This window comes from Ilyonectria robusta (genome assembly GCF_021365365.1).
Source record: "Ilyonectria robusta strain PMI_751 chromosome Unknown BGZ61scaffold_57, whole genome shotgun sequence".
Classification (NCBI taxonomy): Eukaryota; Fungi; Ascomycota; class Sordariomycetes; order Hypocreales; family Nectriaceae; genus Ilyonectria; species Ilyonectria robusta.
This window is the reverse complement of record NW_025764491.1, coordinates 73,155-86,095: the sequence shown is the minus strand read 5'-3', so window position 1 is coordinate 86,095 and position 12,941 is coordinate 73,155. Positions and strand designations below refer to the sequence as shown.

The 12,941-nt window shown below is 49.5% G+C and overlaps 4 protein-coding genes across 4 annotated transcripts; 1 reads left to right on the top strand and 3 right to left on the bottom strand.

The window, feature by feature from the left end:
- Window positions 1–145: 145 nt before the first annotated feature.
- On the bottom strand, window positions 146–1,198 carry BGZ61DRAFT_500456 (uncharacterized protein; the record flags this gene model as incomplete). The annotated part of the gene is made up of 6 exons (XM_046251547.1): window positions 146–197; window positions 227–346; window positions 516–525; window positions 588–726; window positions 835–897; window positions 998–1,198. The coding sequence occupies 6 exons, from the start codon at window positions 1,196–1,198 to the stop codon at window positions 146–148; spliced, it is 585 nt and encodes a 194-aa protein (XP_046094544.1).
- A 1,784-nt stretch (window positions 1,199–2,982) lies between these two features.
- Window positions 2,983–4,428, bottom strand: BGZ61DRAFT_290257 (fungal-specific transcription factor domain-containing protein; the record flags this gene model as incomplete). The annotated part of the gene is made up of 2 exons (XM_046238565.1): window positions 2,983–3,600; window positions 3,646–4,428. Coding segments are annotated over 2 exons (1,401 nt in total), but the record flags the coding sequence as incomplete, so codon positions are not given.
- Window positions 4,429–6,624: 2,196 nt separating this feature from the next.
- Window positions 6,625–8,799, bottom strand: BGZ61DRAFT_373103 (cytochrome P450; the record flags this gene model as incomplete). The annotated part of the gene is made up of 8 exons (XM_046242227.1): window positions 6,625–7,180; window positions 7,254–7,331; window positions 7,392–7,783; window positions 7,852–7,875; window positions 7,943–8,078; window positions 8,157–8,200; window positions 8,273–8,513; window positions 8,585–8,799. 8 exons carry the CDS (start codon window positions 8,797–8,799, stop codon window positions 6,625–6,627), a joined length of 1,686 nt encoding a protein of 561 aa, XP_046094542.1.
- A 1,115-nt stretch (window positions 8,800–9,914) lies between these two features.
- On the top strand, window positions 9,915–11,941 carry BGZ61DRAFT_373177 (putative cytochrome P450 oxidoreductase; the record flags this gene model as incomplete). Its single annotated transcript, XM_046242232.1, has 7 exons — window positions 9,915–10,084; window positions 10,175–10,459; window positions 10,523–10,682; window positions 10,761–11,224; window positions 11,283–11,317; window positions 11,392–11,572; window positions 11,647–11,941. The coding sequence occupies 7 exons, from the start codon at window positions 9,915–9,917 to the stop codon at window positions 11,939–11,941; spliced, it is 1,590 nt and encodes a 529-aa protein (XP_046094541.1).
- Between the last annotated feature and the right edge of the window lie 1,000 nt (window positions 11,942–12,941).

Sequence of the window (12,941 nt, the reverse complement as noted above, 5' to 3'; positions counted from 1 at the left end):
ACGACACCATCACATCAACTGTTGGAGCGGGACACGGAGTCAGGAGGAACAAGATTTTTTATTGAATCTAGTAAAGATCCTTTTCCACATCCAAAAACTCTGTCTTGGGTATACAAAAATAGCACATGCTATCCATGCCCATAGATTACTCATGATGGACTTTATTAACCAGCGTCCCTATGTCCTGAACATACACTCTTATGTTATCTCCATGTCAAACAACCACCTTTGGCTCCTGACCATTCCTATGCCAGGGCCTGTTCCTGTGAGGATGACAGTGCCTCTCTCTAGAGTGGTCCCCTGGGATAGAAATGCAATAGTCTTCAGGATATCAAAGATCGTTTCCCTGATTGCAACATTTTGTTAGATAGACTGGTGACCAAAGGATGGGCGAAATAAATTACCTCGTACTCGAATCTTGAACTATATTGGAATTGTGTATGGCTTTGATGTCTAGTTTGTGGGGGTCCGGGATGGCCTACGGAGACACGAGAACAGATCTGATCCTGGCCTACCCGTCAAGACCTAGACGCCATGGGTTAGCTATATCGCCATGAGCGAGAACAATGACAGCCCAGCACACTTACCCTTGCTAAGGCGCCACTGGCTGTTCGTCCGCTGTTGGGCCCTGGCACTAACGTCGTTGCTGCTGGTGTTGCTTAGAAAATAGTTGTACGCCTCTGACTCAGGCACATCGCGGCATTCCTTGGAGATGACAACTGCTAACTTAGCTTCTTAATTAGCCGTATCATCTTGAGCGATCCTGGGAATATTGATTTTTGCTGGGTGCGGTCCGTTCAAGGCGGTCCTGGGCTTGATAAACAGAACAGGCACGTCTGGTATGGCCATGTTGGCCTCATTGGCGTGGTCCCTGTAGTTTAATGGAATTAGCGGTGTCTGATCGATTTATAACGGTGAAAGAAGCTGGTGATTGGATCGTTGTCAGCCGTGAAATGGTCCTTTTCATGATTGCCATCTCTAGAGGGACAAGACTTACATCGGCAACGTGTAACTTTCGGTCCGTCACGACGCCATCGAACACGGATCTGGAAATACAGTTTGCTTCCACCTCTTTCCCTTCCAGGAAAGCGAGGCGGATATCTAGGGGCTTCTTCCTGTCGATCTGGCCAAGGTGAATCCGTCCATCCTCTTTCAAGATGAAGCGGATTACATGGGTCCATCGGCGTGCTGCAGCCATATCTATAATCAAGACTTCGGTCTAAATATAGGTATCCCGGGTTTCATCGGTCGATTTTTAAGGTTCCAACGGGGGTCTATTTAATAATTTCAGGGAATTTCGATAGCATCTGAGGTCTTGGGCGATATTCGCCGACCTTTCAAAGCAGTTTCGGTTCCACTTCCGTTGCGAGGCAACAATTGGTAGATCACCTACGACTGGAATCAATCCCACATCTTCGATACGAGGAGGGCCTCTCAAATACTCCGTAAAAACTTTCGCAAGCCGTCGGTCTATATTCGTGCCAATTTGAGTGGGGTTTACCGTCCTCAACCCCGAGTCGTCCCAAGACGTTCGGAGATATCCAGCGAATGGGATCACACAGCCAACAATTAGTCATGTACGACGAGCCATCTTCAAATCTTCGTGTTGGAAAATTCGTTTAAGCATTGCTACATATTTTTAATAGCTTCCTTTATATGTTCTGGTGCGGCGTTGATCATGGCCCCCGGTCATAAGGTGTACTATCTCACTATCTTGAAATATACCTCGTATCTGCATCGCGTGTATCTATTTTGCTGTCATATTTGAGATAAACCCTTAAATTGTCAAGTTAGTGATGCAAGAAAAAAAGAAATTCAGGCTCACGTCAAACGGAGGAATGTATGTATGTCTAGACACGGGTTGAGGATGCGTCGCATTCGGATACTTGTATGCATACGTGGTAGCAGAGATTGAGAAAGATTTCGTCTGCTCCCAAATTTTACTGCTATATACGACTAAGTTGTCAGTCGGAAAGCTGTAAACTTATGCGAGACTTTGTCATGTCTACATGGTGCAGAGGTTGAAAAGCTGATTCCGGTACATCTCTATGATACTTTAATCTTTAAATAGGCAGATTTAAGTATTTTCTACAAAGATAATTGACTGCAGTAGTAACGCAAGGAAGCTCATTAGAGTAATTAACTGAATAAGGTTTCTGATCTGAAAGCGTAGTGACTGGGATTATAAAGGGTTGCATATGGCAAAGTACAAGCGGAATCCTGAGCCCCTAGACAACTTTTCAGCCCTGCATGGCTTTGTTTCGGCTGCCCACCACCTCTTTGAGTTTCTCGGACTAACAACCAGAAAATTGGACCGGACGGGCGAATTGTGATGGCGGTAATTACTGGACAAGCATCTTTAGTCAACATCGAACTGTGGATACCCGCCCTCGCTCGATGGTCTTGGCCTACTGTCGAGCTCTGCCACTTTTGTTGGGGAGCCTTACATGTTAAAAAGACTGACCAGCCTTGTTGAGCAGTCCCAAGGTGTTAAAACGTCTAATTTGTCTGACATACTTCGTGTCAGGGGAGAATGAAGTTTCCTGATTGGTCAGGAAACCATGTTATAGGATCACTGAATGTGGTATTGGGATCGTATAGCCCCGAAGCATCCAAAGCATCGATCGCGGCTATCCGACCACCTTGCGATTCGGGGTTATCACACTCTGAAAACGACGTCGTGGACCAGTTCATCAAGGCTTCCGGATGGAGTATTGTGTTCATCCAATCAACCTCTTGGATCGGATCTGTTGCGACGAGTCGATGGCCGACCTCCGCACTGCTACCCAAAGGTTGCGTCAACTCTGGTATGTCTAGGGTCGAAGCCTGCTGACGAAATACAGGCCTACTTGTTGCCGCACAATCGGAAGCGTTTGCGTCATCGGTTTGTCCATGCGGCCGCGATTGGCTATTTCGCCTATCTTTGCATTCCGGCATCCTCCCACTGCCCACGACCGCAACGGCGCCTATGCGCTGCTCTCGGAGATGGCCTTCTAGAGCATCCAAGTTGTCCATCAGGGCTATCGGTGTGCCCCAAAACTGCGAGTACTTCTCGCAAGTAAGACGCAAGACCTCGCACTTGGACTCGGTCAAGTTCACGTCGGTACCGGGTTCAAAGACCTTGCGAAGAATCTGCATAGCTGTCGCTATCCAGACTATGCTGGCAAGGAATGGATTTACCCACTGGACGTGACAGTGGACGCTGTTTTTGACAATTGCCAAGACATCGTCGGCAACCTCGACACAGTTGCTCAACCCCTTGCAGTCGGGCGAGTCAAGACTTGCAGCAGCCGTCCAGCCGAGTCCGAGACCTCGAGGCGTGTCGGCAAGGATTGTGCCGCTGAGGACCTCATCGAAGCTGAAGTGGTGGTATACCATGAAGCGCGCGAGTTGGATTGTCAGGAAGATGCTGTATTTGGCTGCGTGTAGCTGTCGCACATGCTTACTCGTGGAGCCTGCAGAGGTTGCCGACGAAAAGGCTCGGCCGTTGGTCGCGAAATCGAGACACTCGCCGCGATAGGCCAGATGCTCCGGGAGAGCCGATATCGTGCACCGGAGGCTCTCGAGAATGGTTTGTTGCTTTTCGTCCTCCGAGGAGTGCTTTTTGCAGAAGGCATTGTGAAAATACTGCAGCAAGGCCGAGACGTGATCATCATGACCCGTGTCAGATAGGATGCCCGATACGTTCCCACGCACAAGGACCTGTGCTTCGCGCATCAGTGACTGGAGGACAATGGACCATGCCACTGGACTCTCGTTCCGAGATTCCTTTAGCCTCCTCCAGCGGTCCATGGCATCCTTTTCCAGGAAGCAACTGGCCTGATACTGATTGGAGAACCACAGCGCATCGTCGACGGGGAGATATGTTTGGTTCATCGACCAGTCAATGGCCATGGGCGATCTCCGGATGGTGGAGGCAAAGACGTCCATCTCCCAGAGAGCCCACCAGCACCTCCTCTTCTCTTCATTCACCGACCACCGAAGGACATCAACCTGAGCTGGAGCATTACTATGTGCCTCGTAGTCAATCAGATGCAGCCTTTGCTCATATGCAATCCGAACACACTGCCCCAGCAACCGCCACGCCCGGCCCCTGACACCGCGAATGAGTTGGTGATAGGTGGTCAAGACCATGGCCTGCAATAAAACCAACGGTGGCGTGTCATCCTCGCATTCTTCCAATGATTCGTCGATGGCATTCGTGGCGAGCTTGAGAAACCTCTCATATTCCTCAACATGGCACGATACGGCAGGCGACGACTGGCGTTGATTGTGGGAGGAGGAAGAATTCCCAAATAGAGCAGAAAATGCGAACATGGATGCAAAGAGGGCTTTGAGGTGCAAGACGTTGCTGATGCTGTGTAGTTTCGTGCTGAATGAAGGCTGGTGAAAAAGGGAAAAGGACGTCATGTTGTCGAAGTAGATATCGGTCCTGCAACAAGTGCCGGGTTAGAACTTGGATACAAGTAAGTCAAGAAAGTGGTCAGGTGAGCCAAAAAGAGCCCCCAGCCTACAGTCAGCTCTAAGAGAACGACTTTACATACAGTTCATACATGTACTCGCTGGAGATGCTGATCAAACGGCATGCTTGCGTGGTCAGGGACTGAGTCCCCTCAGGGCTGGCCGAGAAGCTGGCCGGAGAAACGCCCGCCTGGCTCCTGGGAGGTGTTAAACGGCTCTCATGGCTGGGGTGTATTAATGATGACAAGCTAATCGCCTTGATGAAGTTGGCAGCCACTGTGTCCGCGTCCGTGGGCGACGACCCCGGCATATCGACCAACTCGGCTTCATCAGGCTCACTCGGCGAAAGAGGCGCCGGTAGCAGACCTTCAGGGTTGGAAATCCGCCTGTCAGCCGCTGGGGAAGGAGGACGCCAACGGTTGCTGGTGGTGCAGCCGTCATGCAGGTCGATGCGGCTTGACGCCTGGGGGGGCTGCATTCCTACGCGCTTGTCAGAAGCAACGTCGTCGGCAACGTCGTCGAGGCTCTGGCTGGCAGAGGGTCTTGGCTCAATCCCATCCACTCGTAGCCGCTGATGCTTGCGTCTGCTGGACCCTGCAATCGCATGAGCAGTCTTGCCCGGTTTCTAGTTGGAGATGCACACACCGATTTTGGGGCCTGGCTTGAGCCGTTGAGTGGGATACACGCAGTTCTCTGACGTCTTTTGGCACAGAACGCAGCTCGGGAGACGGCGGTCACTACGAGTAGGCATTGAGTCATCTGAGGCTTCTCGATGCGGTTTCAATTGGCAGTACTTCACTTACCATTTAGCTTTCCGCCTTGTGCCCATATGTGTTAGCATCGCGCGACAAGGGGACTGAATTTTGGTCAGATATCGCTCACCTCTTGCAGGACTCGCAAGCCAGACTCGACCGTGCTGAGCCCGCGCGGCCAGCCTGGCTGTCCAACTCGCCGTCATCACGGGCAGTCATGTTGAGAGGCGGCATCGGTCGATACAGCGGAGGTGGGGCGGAGCGGAACGGCGTAGCGAAACGATGAATATGCCGCCGTGCGTACCACAATCACTCGAATGTCGAAGTTCGAAGTGAGGCAGACGAAACAATATGGTCAATGTGAATATCGTCGAGGTGACAGATGCATATGCAACACCGCAGGAAGCTCCGCTCCGGTGATCAAGAGCGGGGAATGAAGAATGAACGCGGGGACCCCGCAATACCCTTGAACTCTACTGTGATCCGTCCATCAATAGCTCAGGCTAGGCCACCAAAGCCCGTAACGATGTGCTACGTAGTACCTAATAGCGGTGATGACGGCAAAGGTCCCACCGTTAGCTTGAATTGCAAGCCCCATGCGTCCATCCACGCAGTAGTCCATGTCTAGTTTGAAATCAGACCATGTGAGTGGACAGGTTTACCCCAAGATCGGGTCTTGGCCGTCCCCCCGGTCTGTACCAGACTCGGCAAGAATCCGGTCAAGATAAATTACTCCGGGGGGCGGGGGTCGCCCTCACAATTACGTGTTTCGCCCATCACAGGGGTAGACGATTGTACCAAGTCTAAAGAGTGTGGAGGAAGGGTGGCAAAGTTCTTGTTTCCCAAGACGGTGAGAAGCACAATTAAAAAGGCAAACACCATGATCTTTTCTCTATTGTACACCCTTCTTCTAGGAGTGATTTTTCTTATTAGCATTACCAAACGACCCCACCTTACTACTCGTCGGCCTAACCGAGGTTGCCGCATTGGGCCCGAATGGCTGACGCTTCAATTGGCATCACACGATTTCTTCCTTTTGTTTCTTTCTTCAATGTCTTTTGATTGGGGACATTCATCTTGATGTCAAAGGATTTAAATGTCACGAGAACAAATAAATATCGTGACGGCCAAGTAATATTCTTGAAATTCGAATCCTGGTTGGACATTTTTCGAAATTAAATTATGCAAATTCTAGAAGCCGAGTACAGTAGCGAACATTCTGTCTACTTTTAGCACGCTAGAGCACGAAAAGAATTCACACAAATACGAAATAAGAGAACGGTAAGTAAAGGTGTAAAAATGTATGTGAATAGACTCTTGTATGACAAATGAAAAGTCCAAGATACTTGGATGACCCTGTCACTACACCACGAGAAATGTCCAATGAAGCTCCTTATATTAACGGCACTGTCTATTCGTACGCCTGCAGCACCTTTAAACTCTCCAAAACATCCCCTCGGATGAGGTTGACGTGCTTTTGGCTGCGGGGCTTGAAAACGACTTTGAACGGTTTCGGTCCATGGGCAATTCCCTCCTTGTAGTTTTCCGGATCGGGGATAACCTTATTGCCCGTGGCAGGGTCCGTCGGCAATTCAATGTCAAATGCCCATAATAGCTTAGCGATGGCACGCCATTGCGTACGCTCAGCCAGGTGCATGCCGGGGCATATGCGGCGGCCAGCGCCATATCCGTAATGATGTGCTGGGGTTGTTAGCTTTTTGATCTTATTCAACTGACGTTTAGGATACTCATCTCGGTTGTTAAAGTCTGGGCTTCCGGCATAATCACTGGCTAAGCGTGGGTGGTTGAGGAATCTTGTTGGCTTAAACTCTTCGGGATCCTCGTAGTTGTAACGCTCAGATCTCTGGATGGCATATGAAGGAATGACGACAGTCGCATCTTTGGGGATAAGCATGCCTTCGTAGTAGTCATCTTGTGCCACACGGTGAGGGACTCCAAGGGGAAGCCTGGAGGTCAACTTGATTAGCAACGGGTTATACTTCATGGCAACGCATCGAATCTGTTGTGATAGGCACTCACACGGGGTGCCACCTCAAACCCTCCTTCACAATGCAGTTGATGAATGGCAGTTTAGCGAAATCGGACCACACCGGCATCCTAATAGAAAAACAACTTAGCAACTCAAAACGACCATACTCGAGGAGTCAAAGGACTTACCTTTCGTTGCCGCAAAGTGCGTCCAGTTCCTTTTGAGCCATTTTCTGGTACTCGGGGTGACGCGAAAGGCAGAGAATCATGGTCAGGATGGATGACGAAGTGGTATCAGCACCACCCTCGACCAGGACGCCCAGGAAATGGTTAAGTTGCATGTCGGTCATCATGACTAGCTGTTTGGGATCGTCAAGAACTTTATCAGCTATGCACACGCGGCGCTCTCCAGTCGAACGTCGTTTGTCGAGTAACTCTCGGGCTTTGGCCCAGGTGAGATCCATGGCCTCATAAGAACGCTTGGCACGCGACCTCCATGGGCTTAAGAAGTCGGGAAGGTACTTGAGGAAGGGGAACTCGTCCACCGGAGGATTGGCGCCGGGCTCGAGAGACTCACTATACTGGCATAACGATTGACATTAATATTATGAGTTCCAGGAGTCTATGCAATATTTTAGTTCAATCTTACCAAGTCCATCGCATCGTAAACACACTAGGATTGTCAGCAGGGTATCAAATCAACATTGCCACGACAGCAGGCGTATAAAGTGAGGACCTACGCGGCCAAAGAAGGAGTCGTAAGTTTTGCCTCGCTGCCCAAAGACCATAGCGCAGGCTACTGAACAGGTGGTTCGCATGATGTGATGGTAGAAGTCTTCGGGGTCGTCGATCAGGTCGCGCATAAGAACCGATATTCTATAGTTGTAGGTCGACTGTTTTAGTCACACAAGCAATCTGACGAGGAACAGGGTTAAAAACATGGCAATAACCTACTCAGCGTCTTGGATATGACCGGCATTTTCGTCAAGAACTCTCGGCTAATTACCGTTGAGCAAATAGAAACGAGAACAGAAGACTATTCCAAGAGTTCCAAAGCCAAGGAAACTTACCGACAAGTTATGAGCAGCAATCTTGCGCTGTTGCTTGTACATCGGAGTGTTGTTCATGAACGCGAAGCTGTCGCCATGCGTGACAATATCAGCCACGTGATTTTTGGGTCGCTCCGCGTAGATGACACCCTTTTTATCCACCAAGTCATGAATTGCCTTGCGGTCGTAGAGGACGATCATTGTTCCAGAGCCGAGCTTTAGGGAGAAGACACCTCCGAACTGTTCGCCCCATTGAAGGAATCTGAATCACCCAGAGAATTAGATGTGAAGTCCGACAAACCAAGGATGGGTAAACGTATTGGCCGGACATACTTTGCGTGAAGGCCAGTCAATGGAATCTGATGAAGATTTCCCAGGATAGGCAGAGTTGGGGGCCCTGGAGGGAGACCCTTCTCTCTTCTGCCCATGAACAGAAGTTTAACGACAACCCAGATGCTGATGGCCACGCCTAAAACCAGCACAGGCCTATTGCGACCTACATCAGCATAGTGGTATGCCTGCTCCTGCAGATACTCCTTGGCAGACATGGCGACGAGCTCTGTCTTTGGTGCAATTCGAAATACAAATGACGATGGAGATAGTGAAAAACTGGCTGGGTCGAGCGAAGAGAAAATTTCTGGGGGTGGGTTGCTTCATGAAGCTTTGGCATTCAAGATGTGTAAGAACACCACCTTGATGCAAGCCGAACTGAAATTGAATGGTTTATAACGTGGTACCATTACTCGACATGGCGAAAACAACACACCCAGCAGCTTGCCGCCTTGGAGTCATATTGGAATCATTTCGGGTTATCCGGGTTATTTGCGCCTACTTAGCAACTGGACCTGTGGTTCCGTCTTGAATAGATCTTTGCCTATCTTAGCTTGACTAGCCTTTTCCAACATGTCTTCCCCACCCCAGCCGGTCCCAGATAGTCCTAGTCCTGGGGTGGGTCTGGGGAAGTCGTTTTGGGACAAGCTGACGGGTTATTTAACTTAACCCACCTATGAGGGCTGTTCCATTTTCAATGCTCCACTCAGCCGACGCGGTATGATATCGCAGCAACTTCGGACAGACTAGGGTCTTCTCCATCTACTAGCGAGGACGGACTGTAGCTTACCTTTGAGTTCAGACTAGAGGTACACAGTGCAAACACTCCGCGTACGACTTCTCTTCCTGGTGAGGAGCTTTACCATGTCTCCTGGGATGCTGGCTAATTTTATTGGACATAAGGCGCCAATTGTCATGGGGATCAAATGAGAACTTTCAGTTCTAAGCAGTGGGGGGGCGGTTGATCGCAGAACTCCCTATCTAGTCCGTGACGAGGGATCTGGTGATAGTGACACTGTGTTGGGCATTAAGCAGTTTTGCTGAGCACAGTATTGCAAGCAAAAATAAGTGTCCCGGCTTGAGCCCACCCTCGTAGCATCAATATACCGTCCGCTGTGAGTCTCTTAATTACCCCTTTTGGTTACTCTTCTAGATCCATCCTTGACGTTGGGATCTAAACGTTGTTTGTTGCGGGAGACTTGGAGGCCTTTATGAACAAGTCAGTCCCACGATAGCCGCTTTCAATACACGAATGATTCGGACATCCTACTGATTCACTCTTTGAAACCTGCTAAGAAAACCCTTGACTGTCTGTGGGTTCATCTTAGGAGAAATGATTGTGCCTGTACAGAGTGTGATTGCCCTAGCCGCAGCATTCTTTATCTATGGAATATACCGGCTCCTTCAGGTGGGAAAGCGAGATCCACGCTTACCACCAGGGCCACCGACGCTGCCCATCCTGGGCAACATGCTGGATATCCCAACGACAGGCTTGGGCAAGAAGTAAGTCTACCGCCTATCACAATTCTTGGTCTCGCCATCTCTTCTCCCATCTCTCAAGATATTTTATTGATCAAGACTGTTATTACGCAGATTTATGGAATGGCAGGCCGAATACGGAAAAATCTTCTCTCTGAAGGTTGGGCCAGGCAATATCATCGTCATTTGTGATCGCAAGGCTGTTCATGAGCTTCTCGATAAAAAGGGAAGCATTTATTCCGACAGGCCCCCCAACGTCGTACCTCGCTTTATCACGCGCGGGAACCACATGACGATGGAGAACCAGACGCCGCTGTGGAGAGAGAAAAGAACCGTCGTTACCCGTAACTTGAACCCCAAGTCCCTCGACGAGAAACACTTTCGCGTTCAAGAAGCCGAGTATGTGCCCCTCTTTCATTTGGGGAGAATGCATCTGCAACATTTTCTAATATCAGGACACAGGGCCGTACTCTTTATGAACAGACTTTTGACCGATCCCGAGAATTTCTTTAGTTATGCACGAATGTATTCAAGCTCGGTAGCGGCTGTCCTCGCATGGGGTTTCAGAGCCAAGGATCTCGATTCTTTTTGGTTTAAAGACGTTTCCAAGATGATTGAAAAGGTAAGCGTCTTGTTAGCTCACTTTTGCTCCAAGATACGACACGTCATGTAAGGCAAGTAAAGCTGACATAAATGCAAGTGGCTTGAGGCAATCGAGCCAGGCGCCAATCCCCCAATCGACCTCATTCCCGCTCTCTGGTATTTGCCAGGCAAGTGGAAGACACGAGCGTACGAGATGCGTGACCACATGGATTCTATCTGGGGTCACGCCAGGAAATTGGTCAACGAGCGAAGAGACCGAGGTGACATGCGCGAATGCATGATTGATCTGAAGCTCGACGAGTACAACAAGAACGGTTGGCCAATGACAGATCACGCCTTCAACAACCTTTTCGGCGAGTTGATGGAAGCAGGCGCTGATACGACGGCGAATCAAATACTCACATTGATCCTTGCTCTGGCCAAGAATCCCCAGATCCAGGCCAAGGCTCGCGTTGAGCTTGACGCTGTTTGCGGGACAGAACGTGCACCCCTGTTCTCGGATTTCCAGCGGCTCCCTTACATCAACGCTATCGTCAAAGAAGGTCTTCGGTGGCGATCAACGTTCGTGTTCACTCTGCTGCGGAGGGCAGAGATGAAAAGATGCTAACTGGAGCGACAGGTCTGACCTAGGCTTGCCACATACCGTGACGAGAGGTAAGTCGAAAATTAAAACACTGCATGACCTTGGAGCAGACGATGGGTAATCTCGGCTATTGACGTGCGTATAGATGATTGGTATAATGGCATGCTCATCCCCAAGGGAAGCACAATCTTTGTTGGAGTATCAGCCATGCATATTGATGAGGATTACTACCCTGATCACAACACGTTCGACCCCGAGCGTTTCGCGAAACACCCAAAGCTGGCAAATGACTACGCAATCGGACCTGATTACCAAAACAGAGATAAGTATTTTCCCATTATTTCGCCCTTTCGTGACATTAGATATTATTATTTCCCGGTCCATAAAGCTAACTTATTAGAGCTTCACACCATTATGGGTACGGTGCCGGCCGACGTATCTGTCCCGGCATTCACTTAGCCGAGAGAAGCATGTGGCGAATCACAGCCAAACTCCTCTGGGCGTTTGAATTTGCGGAGCCTCTGGATCCCATCACCAAGAAGGTCCAGCCGTTGGATCCAGACGCGTACACGTCCGCTAACCTCGTGTGTCCCCTACCGTTCAAAGTGCGGGTTATTCCGCGAAGTCAGGAACATATTGATGTGATTAAGAAGGAGCTTCATGGAGCGGAGCAGTTTCTACAGCAGTATAATTGAAGTTAGTTCAAGTGTGGGAGCTTTATCATGGACAGGGCCCCGACCAGTGCCATGCGGTTGTCATCATCAGATTTGTTGGAGATATCAAGCAACAAGCTGTATTGACAACAAGGGTTGCAGTCATGGGAACCTTTGGACTGTTGACGGGGAGTTGGTATTCCCAAAGGAAGCATTCATTTGGTAGTGACAAGTATACTCCGGAACGCGTGGCCAAGATAAGCCCTGGCTTGTCTCGAGCAATTATCCATATAAATTACATGACATTTTCAAATATGGCTTCGAATGGGGTGCCCTACGACGGAACGACCGTCTGACTTGAGTAATTGAAAGAAAATTGATTACCCTGCCAACACATCATGCACAAGTTCATATATAATTTTCCGTTTTGTAATTGTATCCTGGATTCAACATATTAAATCTGGCTCCTGGGCTGTGGCTGCAGTCACCAAAGTATTTACTTGCAATGGCTCCAGTGATCTTGAATACACATTCGTCTGGTACCTCACTCATAGTATTCCAGGAAACCCTACACCAAAGTTCTTGACAAATGGACTACCTTGACCGAAGTCATTAAGGTCGGATGTATCAACTCGCCAGAAAACAGCCTGCCGAGGGCTCTGATCGTTCACTTGAGTGTGACCAGAGCTTTCGAGTTGATCCCACCCGAAAGCGGGTCCGCTTCCTTCAATAACCCCCCAATATCTGATATAGTAACTGAGTGCATCATAGACAGGCCGACTAATTTGTTTTATTTCCTTCTCCGATGACTGGGGAAATCAGGCGAGCATATCAACCCGAAAATCTGGATTCCCCGGAGGATCCCCGAAGATGGACCGTTGTCGGTCACGATCGACCACATTATGTCCCGGGAATATCCCACGTCCCATCGCCTAGATCCCGCCCCGCATATTCAAGTCGGTCAAGCGGAAGAGACGCACAGCTTAAAGGCATCTGACGTGGCGAGTTTGAGTGATTACTTAGTCGTCACTGCAATGGATAA